The sequence below is a fragment of the Sapajus apella genome, unplaced genomic scaffold, assembly GCF_009761245.1.
Source record: "Sapajus apella isolate SASKATOON/1434 unplaced genomic scaffold, GSC_monkey_1.0 scaffold24, whole genome shotgun sequence".
Lineage (NCBI taxonomy): Eukaryota > Metazoa > Chordata > Mammalia > Primates > Cebidae > Sapajus > Sapajus apella.
In genome coordinates, this window is record NW_022436964.1 from 5,660,641 (window position 1) to 5,688,485 (window position 27,845).

General features: G+C 37.5%; 1 protein-coding gene across 9 annotated transcripts in view; it reads right to left on the reverse strand.

Annotated features, from left to right (window-relative positions):
• Window positions 1-27,845, reverse strand: part of TLE4 (TLE family member 4, transcriptional corepressor) — a 148,410-nt gene that overhangs the window by 75,289 nt on the left and 45,276 nt on the right. For 5 of the 9 annotated variants that reach the window (XM_032290864.1, XM_032290871.1, XM_032290863.1 and 2 more), the window contains exon 6: window positions 21,650-21,724. The exons of the other annotated variants lie outside the window; for them this stretch is intronic. In XM_032290864.1, the coding sequence (XP_032146755.1) occupies window positions 21,650-21,724 (75 nt within the window). The remainder of the gene's footprint in view (window positions 1-21,649; window positions 21,725-27,845) is intronic. 9 annotated transcript variants of the gene reach the window in all.

The window sequence follows — 27,845 nt, forward strand, 5'->3', positions numbered from 1 at the left end:
CACTTCAACAATCCCCCCCTCCTCTATACACACACACTTATTCCTTACATCCGATCATCTGGATTACAGGCCCACCGCTCTCATAAAAAGGACCACTCACATCTGCCTAACTGAGCATTTCCCAGTTTTCTTTTTCTGACGTGTATGCAGTCATAGATGGCATGTCCTCCAACTGCTTCAAGAACACTGAAATAAGCACCATGGCCAGCCTTTCTTTGGCTCTATGAATGCAGCAGTTATATGTCCTTCTTGGCTTTTTCTCCATTTGCTCCTTTGCTCCTCTTTGGCGTCACCCATTTTTATGCGCTTTTAACTCACATTTGTCTTCCAGGTTTTGGTACCCCGCTCTAATTTTTTGTCAGACAATTGTACTTGGCAGTCCAGCATTATCTGGAAATGAAAATGTGTGACACAAAACAACCTCTACTGGCTCAAGTTACTGGTCACCACCAATTTGTTTTCCTTCTGTGCTCCTATATTGATCATTGCCAAGTCCTGACAATTCTCAAATAATCTCGTTTCTACTGTCACGATACTTAACAGACTCATCACCCCACATGCTGATTACTGTAAGTTTTCATCAGCTCATTTTAGTTACAATGAAGCCATATTGCTTGCTCCACTGTAGTTTTCCTAAATTTATATTCTTCTGCAGCTTTTAGAACAACCTCCACATTACTTATCCAAGTTGTACTCACCCATCTAAGCTCAGCTTATGTTTCACCTGTTCCTTAAAGGCTTCTCCAAACAATTTCAGTATCTAATGTCCTATAGGGCTCCCTGTATTATTCATTGGCATATATTGCCTCATAAAGGTATTGTTATTCATCTTTTTACAAATAAGAAGATCCTGACTTGCCAGAGACTGTAAGACTTTGGAAAGAAGAGACCAGTCTCAGGCCTCTTGGTACCCCTGGCACCTAACTCAGTTCCCTGAACATAGTAAGAACTCAATACAAAACTCTGATACTACTGAAAATAAAATCTTCTTTGATAGTTACTCTCCGGTTCCAAAAGCAACAGACCCATTTTACCTAAAACCAAAAGTTCCAATTTCTTAGCATTCAAGACCTTCCATAAACTAGCATCCACCTAACTCCACCCTACTGTGCAACACCATTCAGGGAACTCTCTGCCCATAACACTAGTCTATTTAGTGAGACATCTAAACCCCTGGGGCTCAGCTTTACTACTAATCAACACACACCCACAGAGTACTCTCTCATCTGTCTCTACATGTATAAAGTCTACTCATCCTTCTAAGCTAAACTCCTGCCTACTTTCTTGGTGAAGACATCCCTCATCACCCCAGCTCAAAGTAATCTCTGTCACTGTCTCTCAATTCTGATGCCACTTAAGCTCAATACCATTTATGACACTTAACAACCCAAGACAAAAAAAGACTGTTTAAATATACATATATGTGCTACATGTGTGTGCGTGCATTTGTGTATGCCACACCTTTTAATTAGAGCTATTTAAAAAATATTTCCCACAGTACCTTCGTATTTCTCACACTTAGTAGGTATGCAAACAGATTACCGACTAATATCAGTGCTGATTTTATAAACTGACGAATTTTGAGTCTATTTTCGTCCGTATGATGTTTCAATCCTTTGAATTTAAAATTAAACTACAAGAAATAAAAAAAGCAAGCTGCTTGTACTGTAAGCCTTCATTTGGACACTTTAAAATAAGCAGCAATATCTAAAATGAGTAAAATTGCTATTTTTAGTGATCGAACACATAGAACTTGGTGACCTCATATGAAAAATGCATTTATTTTTTATTGGTGGTCTTCTAATTTTTAAATTCTTAATTATGAATTATAAATGGGCTTAAATATAACTACCACTAAACTTTCCCTAAACTACTTAATAAACTAAAACTATGGTCATATGTTGATATATAGTCAAAGCTTTTAATGAGTTAAGTTTCTACTACATACAGAGTTCCCATATAATCTTTACCACCTTGCATTAATGTTAACATTTTATATAACCACAGAATTTATCAAAGCTAGGAAATTAACATCAGTTCATTGCTATTAACCAAACTAGAGACTTGATGCAGATTTCCAGTTGTTCCACAATGTCATTTTTCTGTCTCAGAATCCAAACCAGCATACAACATTGCACTTAAAGAGGCTTTTTCATTTGTTACTACACCAAAATTACAAAATCCTTTTAAAGATTTTTATGAATGTTAACAACCAAACTACAAGCATATATATGCCTTGAACTTAAGGAAGAATAAATGAGAGGTGGCTACCATAAATTCATGTTTATTGCTATACAAAATATCAAACAGAAAAATTATACTCAGGCATCCTGTAGAAAGAAGCAATTTTTATAAAGTGTTTTAAAAATATTAAACTATAAGATAAAATGAAATTAAGTCACCAAAAGGCATATGACAAAAATGTAAGAGAGATATTAAAAGATTACAGTAGGTATTAAAATGTATAAATTAATAAAAGAGACTCCTTTCTGTACTTAGTGGTCACTTTTAGGCTTCTTTGCAAATTTCCACCTTAGGCACTAGCCTAGAACTAGAGTGACAGATATTTTATAACTAATAAGGATTAGTCAATAAAACATATTAGAAACCATCTTCTTTAAATAAAAGCAGTAAGTCACCAATGGTTAAGTTAAACTTTACCTTTTTCTCTACTAAAATAAAAGGCCTTAATTTATCAAATTTCAAGAATTCATTAAAATTATATTTCTATTAAGGTTTCTTATCAACAGAGGAACTCAGGATTTCCTGGAAAAGGAGTCAGGTTTCTCTAGATAGTATTCAAGGAGCTGAGAGTACCATAATCTAATGGATTGCCCTACAATAAAGTGAAAGCTTGCTGATGTTTCCCAATAGGGTTAAGTCAAAACTGTCCTCTGCCCTCTGCCCCATCTGTGTTAATTACAGAGCAATTAACCTGCAAAGATTTACTACTTTATCTTACAGTCCCACTAAGAAACATAAAACCTCTTGCTTTTTAAAGACCAAAAGGATTGGAAATGTATAATAAGAGTACACGGTATAACACAGATTTGTTACTGATGTAATTTAAAATACATTACGGCCGGGCGCGGTGGCTCACGCTTATAATCCCAGCACTTTGGGAGGCCGAGGCGGGTGGATCACGTCAAGAGATCGAGACCATCCTGGTCAACATGGTGAAACCCCGTCTCTACTAAAAATACAAAAATTAGCTGGGCATGGTGGCGCATGCCTGTAGTCCCAGCTACTCGGGAGGCTGAGGCAGGAGAATTGCTTGAGCCCAGGAGGCGGAGGTTGCGGTGAGCCGAGATCGCGCCATTGCACTCCAGCCTGGGTAACAAGGGCGAAACTCCATCTCAAAAAAAAAAAAAAAAAAAAAAAATACATTACAAACTAGCAGGTTAAATATATATGTATATATAGGCTTTAGAAGAAAAATAAAACAAAGATCAAGCTAGAGAATTAAAGGAGGCATACACTGGAGTATTAAAATAAGCATATACTATGTAACCACAGAGGAAGACTTACTGAGAAAATATGTATCATGACAAAATTCTTCTCTCTAGCCTTCCTAGGCCTTTATTATCTTTGGGTGCCTTACTTAAAATTTAAAATAAACAAAGCCCTCTCTTATTTCAAACCACAATACAAAATAAACTACTACCTTCTGTTTCCTTGATGGGCCATTCAAGAAAATAAACATTAAAATGGAGTGAACTTTAAACTTAAGCAAGTAAGTACTCCATTAAGATAATTTAATTCTAAGAAATAGCAATGACTTCTGAAAATACACAGCAATGAAGTGACAGACACAGCCTCAATGCTGTTAATAGCTTTTTACTGGATTCTCTATAACAAAGATTTCCCTGCAGTTTTTAGTTTGGCACAAAGCGCAGGAAAGGACCACTGGAGAATCAAATTCACAAGAAATATCCTTTGAAATGTTGTCTTTCTGTCAGCAAAAAAGGGATTTCTTTTTAAATGAAGGACCCCAACTGCGTGACAACAAGGGACTGACAAGTCATTAACCAAGCAGGAGCTAGCAAGGACAGAGCTGCAGTCACTGACATGAATTTTGGGCATTTCCAATTGAAGGCCAGGCAGCTGTTTTCTTGTTCATCCCCCACTCCAACTCTACTACGCTATCAATAGCAGAATAATTCTCAAAAAACATGCATCGTCCTTAGAAGCAACAACATCTCAGTAGCAATGAGCACACTTTGTGCTCATATTTTGGTTTCTATTAAAAAAAAAAAAAAAAAAAGTGCAAGTGAAAGGTGAACCTGCTCTATCTTGTGCCAGAAATCAAGAAAGCTATCTAGACCAATGGATATTGTGTCAGAAGGGCAATGAGCCAACTTGAAGAGATCTCCGCTGGCAAAACTTGAGATAATTTCAGCATCATTAAGAATAATGACTTTATGCATTATAATACATTTTTTTTAAATGTTTTCAGAAATGGAGTTTTTGGTACTCTAAGAAAATAGCTGAAGCTGTGGGCACTCTGGGGCCAAGAACTAGACAGAGAATGACTCTCAGGCCAGTACCAGCTCTTAAGTTCACGGCTGGCTGGCTCCCAAGCCCACTACCATACTATTCTTCCACCAGGAGCTAGGCAAGTTGTGAGCTGCATGCTCTGAGCATGTGTGCCTCAATCCAACCAGGAAACACTGTTCCATTCTAGGAGAGAAGGGAAGACTCAGCAGACCTTGAAAGGAGCTAAAGAATAAGAGGCAACAGACTCTGAAATAGACCAGCAAGCAGAGGGAAGGGCCCAGGACTGGGCTAGTATCCATACTTCTTGGCTTGTGAATACACTGTTTACTATGGACAGTTGTTCTGCTGGCCTCACTCCTGTCTTTAAGTCTGGCTGGGTGTGAGAAAGGACAGTGTGGCTGACATTTGGGAAGCACCACAATGAAGTGGCATCAGAGCCACTGGAATCCTTATCATCTAAGTGAACAAGTCATTAAACATTTCTGATGCTCCATTTTTTCATGTAAAAACTGACAACAGTTAAAAATCTACCTCCCGAGCTTGCTGGGAGAATGGTATGACATGATATATATAAAATCCTTAGCACAGTGTATTAGTCCATTCTCATGCTGCTAATAAAGACATACCCAAGACTGGGTGATTTATAAAGGAAAGAGGTTTAATTGACTCACAGTTAAGCATGGCTGGGGAGGCCTCAGGAAGCTTACAATCATGGTAGAAGGGGAAGCAAACATGTTCTTTTTCACATGGCAGCAGGAAGGAGAAGCATGAGAGCCGAGTGAAGGAGGAAGCCCCTTATAAAACCAACAGATCTCAAGAGAACTATCACAAGAATAGCACGGGGGATATTGCCCCTCCCCTGATTCAATTATCTCCCACCCACCAGGCCCCTCCCACCACATGTGGGGTTTGTGGGAACTATAATTCAAGATGAGATTTGGTGGGGAGATAGCCAAACCATATCACACAGTGCTTGGCAAATAATAAACAATAAATGGTGACTGCTAGTATTAAGGAAAGGTACCAGAAGTCCACACACTCATTTGCACAGAGTGAGGGAGAAAGGAGAGGAGAAAACAGGAAAACCTTTTCTTTACAGAATATTAATTTGAAAGGAAAGAAATAACTTAAAATTTACTATTTCGCCATGTCAAATGTATTAACTAATGCAGGACGGACTCAACCATCAATATTACAACCACTAGTTAAAAAGTTGCAGGGGAACAGGTTACTCAGAGTGTCCAGGTATCACCCCACAGATTACCTAGCTTCACCAGTATGTGATACAACTGGTAATTCACATCACCTACTTAGAATTCCTACTAAAAACACTTAACCTAAATCTAAACTTGAGAAAACAATCAGAAACAATCAGACAAATCTAGATTGTGGAAGATGCCACAAAACTGGCCTGGAATCTTCAAAATGCCAACATCGTAAAGCAAAATGGTTTGGGGTATTGTGATTTCAAAAAGAGTAAAAAGACATGACAGCAAACAGAATTTTCATATTGAATCCTGGATTGAAAAAAAAATGCTATGAAGAAAAAAGTGCTATTAAGGACATTTTGTGGACAACTGGAGAAATATGATTGTAAACTGTACTACTGGTATAGGAATGTGTTAATGGTATTGTGCTTATAACAGGAAGATGTCCCTGTTCATAGAGGAAGCACCCCGAAGTATTAGAAGGTGAAATATGATGACTGCCTTTTACTTTCAATCAGTTCAGCCCATTCCAAAAAGTACACATGTATTTGTATGAGTATATAAACAGAGACAGAAAACAAAAGTGGTAACATGTTAACTGATAAATCTAGGTGATGAGTACATTCATCATCAAAATAAAGTAAATACGCTTTAAGATTCATTCAACTTCCCTGTAGTTGTAGAGGCTGGGAAAATCAGACGTGCCCTTCTTTACAAAAGATGAGAATTCTTGCTTCAACAAATATCTCCAGAAAAAGCTAAACGTTAAGTGAATATATGGAAAGCAGCAAGAATAAAAAGAACAAAGGAAGAAACTTTTCAAGCTAAGCTTATCTGTAACTCATTTCTGATGACTTACAACATGAGATTTACTACAGGGAGAAGACATGCATTCAGAGCAATCCAAGTAAGATTATCACTGAAAGGATGAGTTTCTCAAGCTAAACAAACCACAGATCTCTGTAGTCCTCCAAATCTCTGGGCTGGGCTTCCGGGTATGGCAAGTAACAAGCAAAGCAAGCAAATCATGACATCTGTGCCAGCGGCTCCAGTGTCCTAACTTGTAGTTTAACTCATGAAGTAATGATGGCAAGAAAGGAAGGGGAAAAATAAAAAACCCTGATTTATTAACTTTCCCATTAGTGATCCTGTTAGCACAATTTATGAATTGACCCAAAGTTTACTAGTAGACGTACATCTAAGCAAATTAATAACAGAAATACAATTTCCTGGAAGCTTGTTTAACTTACTTAAGGAAAATTTTTAGAGTCTTTATCATCTTACTGGTACCAATCGTTCCATTTTGTGAGTTTTAGTCTTTAAAGTCACCAAGCTAAGGACTGTACTCAGAAAAACTTTCTTTAGTTAGTTTGGAGTACTTAAAAAAAAAAAGTAAAGCTGAGCCAGGCACAGTGGCATGTATGTGCCTGTAGTCCCAGCTACTCACGAGGCTGAGGCAGTAGCGTCACTTGAGCTCAGGCATTTGGCGCTGTAGTACGCTGTGGTTACACCTATGAACAGCCACTTCTTTCTTTTTTTTTTTTTTTTTTTTTTTTTTTTAAGTAAAGCAGCATTTAAAAAGCCTATCTACTTTAGGTTGTTCAGTAATCCTGCATTTGATCTTAGAACATTAGAGGTGGAATGAACCTCAGATGTTATCTAGGAGGCCTGCTTTCCAAAATTTTGATCACAGTTTATATGCGTGTGTCTATGTGCATAGGTGTATGTGTCTGCTTAGAATATACACATGAATGAACAAAGTTTACCAAACACTACTATGTACAATATACTCTAATATTCTCTGTTGTCTTCTATACCCTTTGTAATTAAAAAAAAAAAAATTCCACTATGACCCACTGAATGGACTTCACTGTACACTTATGAGTCTCTGGAGCTGCAACCTAAAGAACACTAATACAGCCAACACTCACATGTGTGATCTCCTAGGTGAGAGAGTCAGTGGGAGATGGTACTACCATCAAGAAATGGAGCACAAGCCTCTACCATTTAGTCCAGTGATGTACCTGCTACCCCATTAAGACCCTTTCTCAACTAGGGAGGAAAGAGTAAACAATCATTCATTCATAAAAATAAATGGAGGCAGATCCTCTGAGGAAATAACCTTTGAATTCAGACCTGCAGGATGCCAATGACAGCACCTTGCAGAGAGCTGGGAGAATCAGAAGCAAGAGAAAAGCGGCGGAGAAGATCCAGAACAAGACAGGCACTTGCTGTGACCAGTGAAGAAAAAGGAAGCCTGGTGAGAATCCAGTTAGCAATGGGGAAGTCGGGTAGAGTATGAATATATTCTGGGAAACGGACTGTGCACACTAAGGGTTTTTGACCTTCATTTAAGAATAATGAGAGCTCTACGCTATGATGGGGTTTTGGGTTTTGGTTTTGTTTTTTAAGCTGAACTTTTAGTGGCTCTTTAACTGGTATAAATCTGGATCATAATCACTTTTTGGTTACATGTGTTGCAAATAACTTCTCCCAGTTTCTGGCTTGTCTTCTCATTTTCTTTAAAGTATCTTTTGATGAACAGATGTTTTTCATTTCAACTGGGTAATAAATACTATCAATCTTTTTCTTACGGGTTGAGCTTTCTGTGACCCTTTTAAGGAAAAAAAAAAAAAGTTTTCTCCTGTTTTTTTTTTATTAAACTTTTAAAGTTCTCTCTTTTCACTGGCTTCCATCACTCTCCCCACTGATCTGCTTGTCCATTCTGACAGATACAAGTGAATCTATTTCTCAGTATTTTATTCTATTTCAGTGACCTATATAAAGAGGACTAACAAGTATTTTAAGCTTGAGTGTGTAAACCAGCTTAAACTGGCCTGTATAAAGACTAATAAGTATTTTAACCTGGAATATTAAAAAATGGTAATTTTTCTGAATCTGAGAGTGGCAAAATGAAAGGCAGGAGACCAGCTAGTAGGTAATGCAGAGGGATCAAACAAGAAAATAATGAATGAGAACTTCAATTAGGGTTGTGGCAGTACAAGGTGCACAGAAGGAGATGAGAAAAAGACCCAGTTATGGAAGAAGGCAAAGTGAGACTAAGGGGAGGAATTCAGGATATCCTGGAAAGTTGGAACATAAGTAACAAGGTAGATAGTCATACCATTTATTCAGATGGGCAGAAGGAGTGGTCATATGAATAGAATTTTATGTTCTAACTTTTTTTCAGATTAGAAACTTATATGTTAAATGAAGATCAGCAGAGTGAAAAAAAAAAAATTAAAAACCACACATAATCCTACCAGCCAAAGAAAACTACTAATATCATGGTGAGTCTACCCAGTATTTTTTTAATCCATGTTAGCATTTTTAACAAAAATAACATCAAACTATCTTGTGGTTTAACCTGTTTCTTTTCCTATATACCATGTACCAAGAACATTTTCCCTAAGCAATACCTTGACTACATCATTTCTAACAGCTACATAGTATGCCATTGTACAGATACCTGAGTTCACTTAAGTAGTCCCCCAGTATTGGCTGTTCAGGTTCGTCCCGATATTTTGATATATATGTCATGACATTAACATAGAAATATATATACATAGTCATACACCACAAAAATATATATATAGAGAGAGAGTCATATACCACTTAACAGGGATATTCTGAGAAATGAGTCTTTAGGCAATTTCATTATTGCACAATTATAGAGTATGTCTGATGACGGTATAGCTTACTACACACATAAGCTATGCAATATGGCCTATTAACTGTAGGCTACAAACCTGTACAGCATGTTCCTGGACTGAATATTATAGGCAACTGTGTCACAATAGTACTTGTGTAACTAAACACATCTAAACACAGAAGAGGCACAGTAAAAATACAGTATAAAAATTACAAAATGGTACACCTATATAAAGCACTTATCATAAATGAAGCTGGCAAGACTGGAATTTGCCATGAATGAGTCTGTGGCGAGTAAATGTAAAGGCCTAGGACATGAATGAACACCACTACATACTTTACAATTACTCTGCATTGCTACACAAAATTTATTTAAAAAGTAATTTGCTATGGTGTTATGACAGCTACACTTTCATTAGGGAATAAAATACTTTCAGCTCTATATTATAATCTTATGAGACCACTGTCATATATGTGGTCTGCCTTGACTGAAATATCATATGGCATGTAACTATACATCTGAGTTAAGGTAGTTCTCTGCAAGGAACAGAATACCCAAAATTTGCCTGAATTTTTTTTAAGGGAATTTTATTTCTCACACTACAAGTCCAGGATTGGATGGATGACTTAACATTATCAAAGCCCTGGGTCCCTGATTCATGTAGGCTCCCTCATATTCCATCCTCACCCATCACAAGATGGCTGTCACAGCTACGCAAATTACCTCATGTCTTCATAAAACCATATTAAAATGCAGAAAGCAGGATTAATTCTCTCTCCATGGGTTTCTGTTAAGAAGAAAACTACATCTCTTTGTATCTCACTGACCTGAATAGGGTCACATGCCCACAGTTCATCTGTAAGGAAGGCTAGAAAGAGCACCTGGAATGCTTTGGCCTTCATAACAGAAGGTAGCCTCTGCCTGCAAGGAGAACTAACAAACAAAGCCTGCCTAGACATCTATCTTTGCTCAGAGGCCATTCTGAAGCTATAACCTGAAAGAAACCCAAGAACAACCTCTGAGCTTTCAACCCAAGTAGATCGCAACTTAAAACTGCTTTTTCCTCTCAACAGTTTCTTCTCCCAGATATTAATTTGTGCAGAGCTGTGTCTACAACTGCTTTGAGTCAACCCAGAAACACTCTAGGGAAATAAAGAAAAAAAGCAACATTACTGCCACTTTGCTCTGGGACCATAGTGGCACTGCCCTTGATGGTCACAGAAGACAAACTGAGCAAAGATAAACACTCACCATTTTTATGAATCTACCAAAAGAAAAAGCATGACACTCACAAGCGGCACACTAGCCATGGAGCTGCCTTAAAAAGGATTCAAGAATACCATTTTGGTCAAAGGCATGGTTACCTCTAACTAGTTAAAATAATTTTAGGTTGGCAGTATTACTATATCCCATGAAATATTTGCTTTCACAAGTCAGCAGACAAGGTTCTCTCAAGATGGAGAAATGGAAGTAGAGAAGAAGTACACAGCTTATCATAAAGCAATGAAGTAAATTCAAAGATAGGCCTCCCCACAAAATAACGGCGATCCCCATGAGTTCTAAATTGTTTACCCCTTTGCGGCCTTCGCCACCAGTCATGTCCCCTGCCTCATCTACTACTGCCTGCGATTAGAATACCAACAACAGTTCTTAATCAAGAAACCCTCCCATGTAAACTCCTGATTTCCAAGTTTCTGAACAACCACCTTACAATGTGTCCTTACGCTGCTACGAGCAAACACTTTTTCTGTCTACATGCACCTCACATGATATTTTACTATTTCATATAAGGATCTTGCACAGCCCTATTCTAATAAGGCATGGGTTCAAACTTGTTCATGTCACAGACCCTTTGTAGACACTATTCTCCAAAAACTATACATACTCCACTCCCACACGCCCCCACATCCCTAACACACAATTCTGCAAACATTGCAGGCAGCTAATTGACAGCCCAATGCCCAAGCATGAAATTCCAGAAGATCCAAGGCCGCTGGGTTAAAACACTGCCTTAATAGCTGTGTTTATAACAACTTTCAATTCTTGTACATAGGAGTAAGATACAACAGACAGGAAGCAACATCGTATGAGTCAAGAGTATCCAACCGATCTGTGGAATTAATATAACTCAGACAATTTAGGCTAACCACTTGGTATGTGCACCCGGCATATCCAGTTTCCATTTTCTTTCCAACGCTGGGCTTTGGTTGGACAATCCTATCAGTGGATCTCAAGATAAAGAGATTATTGATCCCAGTGTGAAAGAAAGAACAGAGTCAAGAGAACAAATAAGAGACAAGTATGGCATAATGGTTAAACGTGTGAGTTCGGAAGTCAGGTTGAGTTTGGATCCCAGTTCTGCCACTCCTCTTTGTGTGGCCTTCAGAAAACAACTCACCTCTTCAAAGCCCTAGTTTCATTATTTGTAAAGTTGGAACAGTATTTCCTTCCACATGGGGTTGAAGTGAAGATTAGACAAAATAATGCATGTAAATGCTTAGCACGGTACCTGACACAGAGCAAATATTCTGTAACTTTTACTATATTTAGTTACCTTTTTCAGGGAAAAAATACAAGCCTAGGGAGACAAAGAACCTAGAAAAATCACTGTGATACAAAAGGACCCCAAGTTTTAAAATAAAAGTCCATAATCATCAAAACAAATAGGCTTATACAATCATTCAACATCAGACTAAACAGCACTTTAATGGCTATCAGCTCCAGTCTTGCATTTTACAGATAAGAAAACATAAATGAAATTCCTAATATCATACAATAAGTGAAACCCAGAACTGTGAATTTTCTACCAGTCCATGTGCTTCCTTCTCTATCTTGGCTCAAAACTGTAGGAGGAATATCCAAATGAGAAACTATTGAGTACAGTATTTAACAAACATCTATTGAAAATTATTATGAACAAATTACTGCACATTTATTAAACAAACAGTTACTGAATATATATCATACAACTATCTACTGAAAATTATGAGATACCTATCGTTCTAGGCTTCATGGCTATAAAAGTGAATCAGATTTCACCAGCTAGTCAAAGGAAAGTGACGCACAACAAATCAATGGTAAGTGCCATGAGGAAAATAAAACAGGCTAATGGGACAGAGAATGAATTAGAAGCAGCCCTATGTAAAAAGAGTGCCAGCCAAGGAAGTCCTTCCTCAGGAGATAACATCTGAGCTGACACACTGAAAAGGGGCATAAGGAAGATCACTCTCAGATCTAGAGGATGGGCAGTCCACAGGACAAAGGAGCTGATGCACAAACCCTCAGTTGAGATCACATTTGGAGTGACCCAGGGACAGAAAAAAAGGGCCAATGTGACTCAAGCACAGCTGAATGAAGAACATGAGTGGTATGTGACAGCAGAAAGGCCGGTGAAGGAGGGGTCAACTCATTTAGAATCTTGTAGGCCATGGTCAGAATTTCAGACTTTTTTCTAAATAAAAGGGGCAGCCATCGGGTTTTGCAGAATTTTTCATTTGCTTTTTTTTTTTCTAATATATTTTTTAGAAATGAAATCCTGCTGTTGCCCAGGCTGGTCTTGAACTCTTGCGCTCAAGTGGTCCTGTAACTTCAGCCTTCCGAGTGGCTGGGACTACATACAGGCAGCGCCACCACACTCATTGTGGTTTTAAGCAGAAGACCAATAGATCCTATTTTTATTTTATAAGAAGGTCACTCGGGCTGCTGTGTGTAGAATGAAATATACAAAGACAAATGCAGAAACAAGGCACCCTATCAGGAGGAGCTGGAAGAGTCTCGCTAAAGACATTATTTGGACCAGGCGGAAATAGAAATGCACTCAACCTTGAGAGAAATGTTAGGAGGCAGAGTAGACACCATTGAGCTTAGATCCTTTCCCTTCATCCATCAGCCAGTCTTTAGGATACCGGTGATAAAGACCTGAAGTGCTGAGGAGTACTGCAAAGGGCAAGTAAGAACAGAAAGAACAAGCGCAAAATGGAATGGAGAATATCAATAATGAAAGCTATAGTCATCAAGACATGTGACACTAGCAAAAGAGTCAGCAACAGTTGATTGGAGCAGTCCAGAAACAGATCCATACATATACAGTTAATTGATTTTCAACAATGGTGCAAAGACAAATTAATGGAGAAAGGATAGTCGTTTTCGACAAATAGTGTTAGAAAAGCTGAATCCCTATCCATGTGGGGGAAAAAAAAAACAAAAACTCAACTTAATGCATATATCATACAATAAACAAAAATTAAACTTAATAGGGGCCTAAATGTAAAACTTCTACAAGAAAACCTAGAACATGTTTGTGGTCTTGGGTTAAGAAAGGTTACTTACAACACCAAAATTAAGTCCATAAAGGAAAAAAGTGCATATGTTGAACTTTGACAATGTTAAACTATAAACCGGGAGAATTACAAAATACATAAAAAACATATCCAGAAAATTAAAGAACTCTTAAAACTCGGTAATAAAATAAAACTGACTCATGAAAAAAAGAGGCAAAGATTTGAACAGATATTATATCAGAAAAGATTCAGTGATAACAAATAAGTATACAAAAAGACACTTAACATCATTGTTATGAAAATGCATTAGAAATGCAGTAAGTACTACCATGCACCCATTAGGATGGCTAAAAGAACCCCAGACAAACCTATAATTCCAAATGCAGAAAAAAATGTAGAGGAAACATTTTCTCATGTATATTATATTAGTGAAACTGCAAAATAGTAGAATCACTTTGAAAAACAGTACGTCAGTTACTTGGAAAGTTAAACATACACTTATCATATGATTCAGCAATCCAACTTCTAGGTAATACACTCAAAAGATATAACTTACATTCACTTATTTAAAATATCCATATAAGAATGTTTCTTGGGGCTTTATTCACCCACCTGTCCTTTAAGGAATGAGCAGATAAACTGGTATATCCATATAATAGAATATGATTCTGCAATACAAAGGCACTAAACACTGATATGAGCAACCACATGGACAAACCACAAATGCCTTATGCTAAGTGAAGAAGAAGAAAACTCAGAAGGTCACATGATATATAATTCCATATATATGACATTGTCAAAAAGGCTCACTTGGGGGAAAAAAACATCTTCAGTTGTTGTTAGGGGTTGGGATAGAAAAAAATGGCTACAAAGAGTAACAAGGGATTGGGGTGGGGGAATTATGCTGTATCTTCATTGTGGTGGCAGTTATACAATTTTATTCGGTTGTCAAAACTCAAAGATCTATACCCTGGAAAGGGTAAATTTTACTTTTTGTAGATTATGTCTCAATAAATCTGATATAAAGGAATAGAGAATATCAATAATAAATCTCTGAATTCCTAATCCCAAATATCTGAAACAATATCTGCAAATATTTAAAAAAATACAAATGTGTAAATGGATGCAGCCTCATTCTTATGTTTTTCTATTAACTGTTTCTCTTTACTCTGTTATCCATGGAAACCAGTTTTATTGAAATTTAAATGTGTTAATGAAAAGTTAATTATGTATAGTGCAATATAATACCAGAAAACCTACAACTACCAAAATTTTAATAGAATGATTTAAATGTAACTTGAGGATCATTTCAGAAGACAACTTAAAATATCACTCAAAATGAAAATAAAATATGCCCCTTTAATAGGATATTGGTTAAAGTACTCAAATATTTACTGAATGAATGAATGAGTAGATAAATAACTCTTACTATTCACTAAAGAGTTCTAACCTTTTCAAAAAAGTCTTAAGGACAACACTTAAGGCCACAAATACATTTTGGGGTAGTAGGATCCCCAAATTGGTTTCTTAGGGAGCTTTGAAAATAGGCAACAAAAGTCCTTAAAAACCTCACCTAAGTGCTTGACATTCAACCAGTCATTAACCCTTTAGTTGCTTGTTTGGTGTGAGACTGCCTCTCACAGCCCGTGCCTCTTCCCTCCCTCTCAACTTTGAGGGGAACAAAGCAGTCCGACACCACAGGAAAAAGGTCTCTGACTGTATGAAAGTTGGTGATGCTGTGTGTAGAAACACTGCTGGCAGGAAATCATCAGAGAATTACAAAAAAGGACACACAAAACCAAACGAAAACAACCTATAAAAAGAGGTAACACTCTGGAACTGCAAGCTTGCAGGTTGCCTTATTCTCTGTTTTAGTCTGTTTTCCTCAGACCTCTGCACAAGCTCAGCCTGCTAAGCTCTATGGATCTGGGAAAGCCACTGTCTTCTCAGTGGAAGCCAATGCCCACATCCCTCCTCAGATACATCTACCCAGACACATTCTGCAACTCTTGTAGCACTGTACTCAACTCTACAGCATGGAAGTGCATTCACTGGGGGAGAAGGAAAGGATGGCTCAGCTCCAAACAGAAAGAAAAAACCATAGCACTGCTGGCTAGTACCAATTTTGGCAATGAGAGGACAGACTGGCTTCTAGAAATTTCTCCCAGAGAAGCTTTGTTATAGAAAATAACTGAGAGAACATCACAAGCACAAATCAGAAATCCTATTCCTTACCTAGTGTTTTTTGGGCGTCTCTGAAGTGCAGGCAGAGTTTTAAAATTACTTAAATATATGAGAGTCTTTGTTATGAGAGAAGGGAAATTACTGCCTCTTAGAGCCTCATCAAACTGCAGCAGAAAGATTAGATTATGAATACATCATTCAATAATGTAGTCCCCTGCTCCATGGTAAATGAACCAGTTTAGTAAAGAAAAAGGGTGAGGGGCAAGCATACTCACAGAAGATAAAGAAGAATGTGATGTAAAGCTGCTTTGGTTTTCCTGCCATCATTTGATGAGAGCAGGTGAGTAAAGCCCTCCAAGTACAAAAAACAGAGTATATCTTCAAGCCAGCCCCTTTCCCCATTGTGCAAGCTGTGTGTGTACACAATGCAGCCAGTGGCCAGCATATTTTATAAAGCCTTTAAGCTCCAGGTACACTATTCAGTAAAGACAGTAACAAAGCTGAAATAACAATCTCTGATAAATCTATTTTATAGTTCATTTTAAATTTCATTCTGTATTACATACATCTAGAAATACCAATAGTAATCAGCTGCAAGAAGCAGAACAAGACAGAGAAGCTTACCTGTAAGTTTACTAAAAAATATTTTAAAAGTAACATGAAAGCTGAGTTGTACAGCTGAGCTGTTAAAGACTATGTTTTCCGCACAGAACTCACATCAGAAAAGGAGCCGTGATTCTAGTACACAACTACAAATACCTACCTACCTACACTGTAAAGCCCCCTTAAGTAGCTTGAGGCCTATGAAATCAAATCCTAAGTGTCTGTGAGGAAAGCGGAGGGACAGGGCTAGGCTGCAGGTAATTTTGAAACAATCACACAACAGGAGTAGGGGCCTACAAAAAGTGAACCATGGGAAGAGGAAAATTCCAAATAAACATGTATTCTCTAGCCTATCGCTACTGTGGGCAACTGAAGCTCCATCCTACTGCAACCTTTTGTGTAGTAGTATAGAAGGCATCTTACAGGTGTCCCCCCAGGAGAGTGCGGGGAGCATTCCACTCACTGTGTTTCCCTGTGGGGTTCAGGGTTACCCAATGCGGCCATAATTCCTGCACTCTTCCTGGCTGTGCATGTGGAAGTGAAAGGTGGAGTCCCACAAAGGTCTCCCACAAAGCACTGTGGGGAAGCAAGCACTTCACAGTATGGCTGACTGGAGGTGCTGTCAAGCTGTGGGACGCATGTTGTAGTGGCAAGGGTTATACAGAAAAAAACTGAGGGCTACACCGTGGGCTCACGAAGGAGAATACCTTGGTAAAAAACGTGAGGTCATATTTTTCCACTGAATTTCAAGTTGTGTGTTACTGGAGGCCATGTATCCACAGGGGTATGCTTCCTGCACTTGTGATGTAAGGGAGAGAAGCACACACACACACACATTTTTATATATACCTGCACATTTATATCTTTCCCTTTCTGCCTAATGGCTAAATTGTTTAAAAAGAATACAAGGAAAATGACCACGGTGGCCCATCCAAATGACTTTGAAAGTTAAAATAGCAGTCTTGGTATCTATAACGGAAAAGGAGAAACATACATTTTTAAACAGTTATACTGCAAGACCCTCTCTTGCCAGGATTTCAGTGTAGAATACACACACACACACACACACACACACACACACACACACACACACGCACATTTAAGGTTCAATCATATGACAAGGACAAGAAAACAAAATGCTAAGTGGGGGGAGGACCCCAAAGGTATTGTCTTTCTTTTTTTAAACTAACTCAAACACATAGGATGGTAAAGGCAATGTCATTTAAATCATTTCCTTAGTAATACAAGTAATATTTAAATAGATTTAATAGTGCTGCTCCAAACCAATGAATTATGGGTTTAAAACCTATTAAAATGTAATGTTTTTTTCCTAAGCTGAGAGGAAAGAGATTTAAATCCACTGAATTTTAATATTTCAGCTTGAGCTGCAGGAGGTAGAGAAAGTCCAAATGAACTATTCCATCAGCACCATTCAAGCATGAACATTTTAATCAGTTTTACTTCCTTGGAGTTCTCTAACACAGTTTACGCTGTCATTCTGAAAGCACTTAACACAGAGAGTGTGAAAAACCACCAAGGCTTGTTATTGCCTTCACAATTGATGGCAAATAATTTTGCAGACTTCCTATCATTAAAATGTCACTGCTAAAAATTGAGGTTCAGCATTTCTTGTGCTAAACTGCAATTCCTACAACACCATGGCATACCTGTTTCTTAAGGGTTTTTCAGGGGTAAGGGGTGCTTTTTTCCAAATGCATACATTTCTATCATTTTTTTCCTTCAGAGTTAGGTTTAAAAAATGGGTTGGGTGTTTCCAAAGGAACCACATTGTCTATTTTTATAAGCCAAACATTTTCTTTTCCACTATTCACACTGACTAAACTTTTTTTCTTAATGGTAGTTTCTTTGGTGAAATTCTTAGGAGGTTCCAAGTCAGCCTCCTTTATTAAGCATAACCACATTCACACAGCATGTACTGATTATATCGCATAATGGATTTAAAAAGCATTTTAAGATAGTCAGATGACTCAATTTAATAATACAGGAAATGAAAACATCATTTCCAATTAGATCATATTACTGATTTAAAACTACAATTTGTGTGTTGTTCCAACAGTGTGATCTCACAGAGATTCTAATTTAAAAACACAGTGGCTAGCAAGACACATGACAAAATCAAACGAGATCCATAACATTCCCCTGGCCCATCTGGGGGAACCTGGGGAAGGCCTGAAGGAATGGTGTAATACCGTCAATTCAAAACAAAACACAAAATAGCAACTACGGAAAACAACACAGGACTTTTCCTGGTTTTCTTCCTTATAAATAAAAGATAAATGATATTTAACTTACTTCAGTCTACCAACAGTTTTAAACTGAACATGACCTGTGAAAGAAATCATTATAACTGTGTTTCATTCCATTAAACACAACTAGCTTATTGTCAAGAGAACAGCCGCCTCTCCAGGTTTCAGGCTCACTTCAGCATTTTGCATTTAAACTGCATGGATCACTGGTTTGGCTCATTTACCAATGAAGGTAGAATAATATTGCAGAGTTAAAAAGGTGCTTCATCAGATTTCATTAAATCTGGGAACATTTGCTCTTGTCTGGATGGTGTGCATACATATCAAATAGACACATATGTAGTAATAAATAAATGAGGGTCTGCAGGGGTTTAGATGGGTCTTCGCCTCTCAGAGGAAAACTGTCATTCCTTCAGTGTAGAAAATCACTGCTGACTACATTCGAAAAACCAAGTAACAAAAATCTAAAACTGGCTCTTCACTGTTTTTGGTAGTGGTTCAAAATACCACCACCTTATCCAGCCATCCATGCTCAAAGCACAGAGAACAGCAAGTGCCTTTAAAATACCGCAATGTTCCAACTCCAAAAGCCACTGGATGCAAGGCACTACACCAGGCTAAAAAGACAAAGAGAATCTCAGTGGCAAAAATTCATCAAGTGAGTTTGTAACTGAGCTCTTTTCTTCTCACTTGGTTTGTGGTTCCCTAAAACTGTTGGGTTTGTTTTCCTATTTCTATAATCTATTTTCCAGAATAGTCAGATTATGTGATTTCTGACTCCATTTTCTGTTTGGATACCAAGAGTTCGGAACTCCCATCAGATCCTACTATGGCATGTGCCGCTCTGATAGCACACAGTGCCGCTTTGACAACATGTATTGCTGAGTTAGTTCTTTGAATAAGTTTTAAGTCACAAAATTAAATTAGTTTTATTTTGATAATTAAATGCATATAAACACAATATGTCAGTAACCTGGCTGCAGTCTAATAAATCCTCATTCCCCTGACAAAGGCAATCTGCCATTCCATTCCAAATAAAATATATAAAAATGAAATAAATATAAAACAATATTAAAAATATTCTTGATGTGATGTAGGGAAGGGAACTTGTTATGATTTTATATCTTCCCTCATACTAAGCAACATTCAACACAAAAACAATGTGTTTTTTATTTAGCTTAATCTCTCCACTGTATTAAAAGACTCAAAAAAGAAAACATAGTAATAATAACACATTCTGTTTTCCTAGAAAAGGCTGTCAATCAGACGTAAGGCAGGGTGGCTATCTGTATTTTAGCCATTCATACAAACAGTAAACACTAAGCTAGAAATGATCCAGCAACCTCTCCTCTCAGGGATTACTCTGCACATTCTCTCCATGTTAAACAGTTCAGACAGTAGAGAAATGCAGGTTCTATCCCTTCTGACTCCTGGAAGATTTGATAACAAAAATATCCACTGTGAGTACAACACCTGCACTTGTACACGAACTTCAAGTAAGCACAGCTGGTTTAAAATAAATAAATAAATACACACACTTAATTTTAAAATTAAAGCTCTCTCAAATTTAAAAACTTAATATACTGCTGTTTGCTGGAGTTTCTGGAAACAAAAAGCAATTGTGAAATATATTCATCTCTACTATCCGTCCCTACTCCCACCCAGCACAGAAAACGTATGACAAACGTTATTCATGATTCTACATGGCTTCTTCTGATTCAGCCTCTTCTTTCCAAGGTGCACTTCGGAGGAGATAAAGGTCACTCTTTTCCATTCACTACGTCTGCTAATTTCCTACCAGTTTTTTTTTGTTTTTTTTTTTTGGTCAGAGGGACACAAAATAGAGCTCCAAATAGCCCATTAAAAAACAAGCTACAATCAGACTACTGCGCCCTCAACATCAGCAGCAGTAATCCCAGAGTTCTGATTTCCTTGTTAAAAGACAGAGGAATAATTGAAGCAATATCTTCACTTCAGATTGATTATCAGGCGACCCTTATCCACATCTTCACTCAGCAATTTGAATTTTAATGAAAGTAAATGAAATAATTAGCATTTCAAAGTGTGTTTGATACACTGACAGGAAAAAAAAAGACTTTTGTGTATAATCTATACACAAAAGAAAGTATTTGGGAGGGGACAGAAAGAGGAAAATACAGTTGTAGTGTCTCCATTAGAATAACCCAAGGAACTGCTTGTACAATCAGCATAAACACAGAGGTGAATATGATGCTCTTTACAGCTACAATTTCTCGCCTTTATTATTATTTCTAAGTTTCAGCACATAATTTTATTACCTGCTACATTAATCTGAGAAAAAATATATATACATAAGCAGAGTTGAAGTGACTGCCCAAACCCATGAATTCCAGCACAATTTCTATGCAACATTAATGCCACTATTGCCAAGAAGTATTTTCTAAATTGGCCACTGATTTTTTTAAAAAGTGTAATTCATCTATTATTTCTACTTCAAATGAACACTAAGCCGTAAGAGCCACTCATGACAGGGGAAAGAAGAGGTAAGTAGAGGGGGAGATGTGAAAACACACATCTCACTGAAAACGACAGTAAGATATTCTGTGTGATTATTTGAGGAAAGAGAAAAGAAACCAGGTCATTTTAACATCAGGGCAATCTATGTCTCTTTTTTTGGCCTAGGTTAGCTACAGAAGCTGATTGCAAAGAAAAGAAATATTATGAAAAAGAGCTATCTAGTCTCCTTGGAGGAGAGTTTTCATGAACACATCAACTTAAATTGGTGAGAATGTGATCCAGCGTTTCTGAGGCAGCCATCAAATTTCACAGGAGATTGAAGGCAAAGTGCTTAATTTCATTTTGTAGTCATCTATTGCTTTTTGCCCCTTTGGCGGAACAAAGTGTAAAAAGAAAGAGCGAGAGAGCCGATGACAAACACTAAGTTCAGAAGTTCAGAGCTAAAATGGAAAGGCCACGTACCCCAATGATGGCGTTCAGTTCTGCCATGGTCACCTGCTTGGCCCGTTCCACAGCCTGCACCACTTGTTGCTGGTGCTATAAATGAAGATCAGAAACAGAATACAATTATTTGTTTTCTACTCAGTCAAGAACAGCTTTTCCTAACATGTCCTCTAACTTCAATTACATGCAAAACAGCATTTGGGGGATCTCCAGATTTCCAATACAAGTTTGAGGTGACAGATGACTAGATGTCTAGGGTACATCTGGGTCTACAAAATTGAGGAGTCACTGGGCATTCAACTGCAGGTACCATCTCGTGACCCCATGAAGAATGCTCCTTTACAACAGCTTAAATTTCACTTTCAAGTTATGGCACACTTTGACCACACATCTGCTATCAGTACTAACAAAAAAAACACGACCCATCCCACTTGTTTTCTTTGTACCCACTACCTTTTCTCTTTGCCATCTACATTAAAATTTTTAAAAATTACTTCCTGGAAGTGATTATTTTTAATTTTTCTCCTGATTATTTGTTAGCGTAGACACCGGAAGGACATACAGAATACAACATACATGTTTCTTCTGAAAACATGCAAATTGTTCGTGTTTTAACTCCTATCATGAAGGGCTGCATATTTAAAAGAGATCAAAAATGTGGAATTCAAGTTTAAGAACTTCAGGTATTTCTTTTAAATCCAACGGAAAAACTAAAGCCCACAAAAGTTTAAGATAAAAAAGTATTTTTTAAAGAAAAACTAGGATGGACAGTGCAGGAAAATCCCTCCATCCAAATTCAGCTCCAGTGAGAGTAAGAACTGATGTTAGCAATTTTTGTAACAGAAAAAGTAGCACAGAATGCTCTATATGGGGGCACTCATTTATATCTAGACAACAGAAGTACTTACAAGAATTACCCCATTTCCAAATATTAAATAAATATTATTTCCCATTAAATACATTTGACTACTCTAGTATCTACAGTCAATTTTGGTTTAAAATCAGTCTTACTGGGTTCCTTTCAACTCAGTTTAGTGAATGATGAACCAAAGGAACTCCACTGTGAAACAGGCTCTCCTCTGTATGCCTGAAGAGTTTTATTTTGGCTAATCTCAGTTGAGAAATTTAGCTAACTTTCTTCACTTATTTGAGGAAAATATGAAGCTCAACTACTACATTGCTTAATACATACAAAGAGCTATCAGTTCAATGTGGAATTCTCTGTGAACCACCTGGTCCCCATTCCAAAACCCTCAAATATACAGTTACTGAGATTACCCAGGGTGACCACTATTTCCACCTCTGAGCTGTGTAAGGGAAGCGGGGAGGCCACCTGGAAAAGGAAACTGCTTTACATTAATTATCTACAATGTGATGTTTTTACTCTTGGTTTCCTAATAGAAATGTTTATTTTGTGTCTATGACTAATAGAAAGAAAAATTCCAAATAATAGACCATCCAATCTTAAGCTTTTAATAGACTCTGACTATTAAACTATATATTTTCATTTTTTTTAATTGTAGGCATTTCAGTTTCAGAGCAGGGGCTTAAGAAGCAATCCCAAAGTCTATTTACAGATATGTCCATTCCATTCTCTTACTCCTTATAATACTTGCCAATGTGGAAGAAAAAGTTTCTATCAAGCAAGTAAAACTCTTAAGGGATTGTGAAAATAATAGAAGGAATAGAAGGGCATAGTCAATGAAATGGCCAGTAACTCTCATTTCAGGTTCCCCTTAAGCCAACCTTACCATGTATGTATACTGAGCACTTACTGTGTGCCAAACAGAGCTCATGTTCACATTTTAGACAATTTGATTTTCTGGGTGGTGAGAAATGGCAGTACTTGGAAGACGGGGGGAAAAAAAAGTAGGACAGAAATGTTTATGGGATTTTCCACCTTTTTGCTCAACAATGGCTGATTAAAACTTCAAAATAACTGAAACAAAGGACCACACTTAGTCACATCCACCAGGTATCATTCATTCTACTCACGCATTCGTTCATTCAACAAAAGTTTTAAAGCTCTTACTCTGCCATTTCTCCATATTATTGAAATATCATCTGTAAGTATTCAAAGAACAGTTCCATGAGACAGAGAGATGAAAAATACATCCACTTAGTGCCATTCTGCCATGAAGACTTTAAGATACTTTTTTTTCACCACTTGTTTCATAAGCTAGATTCCAATTGCTAAAATAGGGCAAAATGCCTTAGGCAGCAGGGGATATCTTTCTGCGTTGGCATTAAAATCAAGCACATTTTTTGAGAAAACCGGAAGCATACACCAGTGAGCCATAACTCTGACAGCCTAAAGAAACTCCTGCTATAAAGCTAAAATGACAGTGGAAGTCATGATTCAGCTTCTCCTTTTTGATGGCAATGGCCACGGGCTGATATAGTATCTGAACTTTACCTGCAGTTTGGAATTCTACTTCCCTATTTCTGCTTACAACCAGTGAATCATTCACTGTTTAAGGACCTTTTGAATAGACGCTCCCTAAGGCAAACAATGCCTCCTCCCCTATGTGCTCTGAAAGCTCCAGAAACACCCTAATATATTAGCTCACTCAGCCACACCATGTAACGTTACACCACAGCCTGAGGAAGCACCCACCAGGGAAGGTGAGAAAATTAAAACTCAAACAGAAAGAAGGGGCAAAACATTACATACAAAAGAGAAAGATGAACACACAAGGAAGCCCAAAGTACTCCTGTAAACTGGCCCAAGTGGCATTTTTTTTTTCTGTTTTCGGATTTTAACAAATAAGCTCTCACTCAGAAAATACAGCATTTTTCACATCTTCCTAGAACTACGAGGGCTGTCCAACTATGTCTGCCTTGTCTTCCACTTTCCCTCCCCTCCCCAATCTGTCCTCTCTTCCCACTCCGCACACATCTCATTTCCTCCTCTACTTCCTGCTTGTTCCCTCTGCCACCAAGCCAGCACCAGAGTGGTCCAGCCAATCTGCATAAAGCAACAGAGTTGTCATCTTTCTTACTGCTCCGGCTGCTCACTCAGATGCAAGTGTCCTGTTTGAATGTGCCACCAGTACCACCAAATGAAATGCCACTAAGAACATATTAATAAGCTAAGGGTAAGGGAGGGGGCTTCTAACTGGGATTTTGAAGAGATCAAAAAATGTCCAATTATTTATTCTTTTTTTTATCTTCTATATTGATCTTCATCTATACACTAATATTTTTGAGTGTTTTTATTTGCTTATTTTCCTATCTGTCTACTTTCCAGAGCTCTTCTGTCCAATATGATAGCTATTAGTCATATGTGGTAATTTAATAACATCTTCAATGTTGGAATTATTATTTAAATTATTTATTCTTTGAAATACTGTAATTTACCATTTAAAAAAAATATAAAAGAAAAACCCTTAGATTGTGGTGATGGTTATACGACTCTGTAAAGTTACTGAAAAGTACTGAGCCACACACTTAAAATGAGTGAATTTTATGATGTGTAAATTATACCTCAGTAAAAAATAATTTTTAAAAAATACAGTGACTTAAGTAATACAAACATGGTTGCAGGGGGAAAGGGCCAGTAAAATGAAATTCTGTACATTAAATCACTTGCCTTACTTCCATTATCACAAAATTATTTTTGGCATTTGTTCAGAAAAAGTATTAAAATATTTTTTTCCATAAGAGACTAAAATAATACAAGCTCGTAAGTCTAACAAAGCCTGCTAAAAAAAAAATGGACCTTAACAAACCAGCAATATGTGTATAGTAAGTGTTTAATGTATATTTCTTAGAAGGTATTATGATGAGCATACCTGCCATGCCAATGTTTTGGAGCATAGCAACAGATGCAGTACTTCTAATAAAAAACAAGACACCTTAGAATTTAAAAAACAAAAACAAAAAAAAAACTCACCCTAAGGAATAAACCAAACAAAAAGACAAAACGTTGATTACTGTTGATGTTTTGTATGGGTACTTGTAGGTTCACTACATTCTCCCTCTACTTTTCAAATATGCTTCAAAATTTATAAATTAAAATTTAAAAAAAAAAATTTAAATATACTCCCCCTATTGATAGGGGTAGTGAAGGCGTATAAGGGTAGAGATAGGTATAAAATGAACTAGGATTCTCATAATGAACAACATTAATTAAAGTCTCCAACATGTGGAGATACAAAAGTAAGACCAATGGCCCTGCTTCTCACAGAACTCAGATGCAGAGCACATCTTCTAACAAAGAAATACAGGACATAAAATACTGAGATAAGTTTTAGGAGGAAATGGCCAGTACACTTCTAGGGGCATCAGGGTAGCCTTTGTTTGTTCTTTTTTTTTCATTCATTCATTCAAATATTTATTAAGCACCTACTGTGCACCAGGCACTGTGGTAGAAAGATACTGAGGTTAGAGTAACGAACAAGAACCACAGTCCTTGATCTCACAGAATTTAAACTCTACCAAGGAAAACAGTCAGTGAATTAATACTCAAAAGGCTCCATAATTACAACTGGAGGATAATTTCCATAAGAAAATTACAGAATGGTATGCAATCATTTAACAGGGAAATATCCTAATGTAATCTTGGGACTAGGGGAAGATTCCCTAAGGAAGTTGACCTGACAACTGAGACCTGAAGGATTTCCAGGAATTCTATAGATGAAGAATGAGAATAAAAGAATTTCAGGCAGAGGGAAGAGAACTGTATAGGAGCCTTAAATGAAAAGGAGCTTGCCTCTATAGAAAAGGAGCAAGAATGTCCATGTAGCCAAAAGAGGAGAACAGTTAGGGAATACAGCTGCAGACATGCCTAGTACAATTTTATGGGGCCTTCTTGGTATGACATGACACATAAGCAAAAACACTTTAAAGTGGAAAGGGTGTGCACACAAAGAAAAACAAAGGCAAACGGATGAAGACACGAGTGTAGCCTGGGAATGGTTCAAAGAACCAAGTATTAATGGGAAATGAATTCTGGCAAGACAGAAGGAGGCCAAACAGTGAAGGGCTTTGCATGACATGCAAAAAAGTTGGACTTTATCCTGGTAGGAAATGAGACATTATTTAAAAAAATTTTAAGCAGCTGCCTGCTATCAGTTCTGCATTTGAGTAAGATGGATCTGGAAACAGTAAAGAAAGTGGATGGCAGAGAGGTAAAGCAGATTGAAGGATGAACCGTTAGAGGGCTGCAATATTCTAGGGTGAAAGATACTTAGGCCCAAACTTGGATCAAATGCCCTTTGGCTAACAGGAGCCATTAGCCACATGTACTTAAGAAGCCACTCAGAAATTCAGAATTGGAAAAGGCCTTTAGAGATCATGAAACCCAGGTGCCAGAAGTACCCCAGGCACTATTAACAACCAACCAACGAACAAAAGATTCTCCGCATATCCAAAAGCATGCATTTCTAACATCTCCAAAAGCATGCATTTCTAAACGCTCTCTGGGCTGAGGAGATTGGGATGGTGGAACTACAGTACCAACCACAGGCCAAAGGCCACTACTCTATCCAATGAATGTATCTCCTCTGTCACACCGTAACTAATCTCTCCTTGATCACCTCCTGTGAAAAGGAACTCACTACCTCATGGACAAGCTTTTTCCATTCTGGGATAATGAGCCCTAATACTAAGTTGAAATCTACCCTGCCATAAATTCTTTCCCACTGGACCCAGTTTTCTCTCTAAATTCTCCTCCATTGACTGACATATTTAAAAATGGCATAATGCATGTTCTCAATTTTATCTCTTCCAGGTTAACAATCCTCAGGTCACTCAACAATTTCCCTGTGTCATGGGCTCTAGCCCACTCATCCATCCTTCTGGCCAGTCTCCTTGTACCGCACAATGTGTCTAGAACACAATACTCCAGGTATGGCCAAGCAGATCAAATTCAAGTGAAGGTATCACTCCATGTCTGCTAAGTCAGGGTAAAAAATCCTGCTACGCCTTTTCATCAATTCTATTACATTTATTAGTACAAATCAACTTTAAATTTAATCCAATCTCCCCAACTCAGCCTTTCCTATACAGTATTCAAAGAAATGTCAATCTTTGCATATTTGTCCCAGCTCAAATCTCACACGGAATTGTAATTCTCAATGCTGTAGGTGGGTTCTGGTGGGAGGTGTTTGGGTCATGGAGATGGATCTCTCATAGCCTGGTGTTGTCTTCGCAATAGAGAGTGAGTTCTCAAAAGATCTGGTCCTTAAAAAATGTATGACACCTCCCCGCT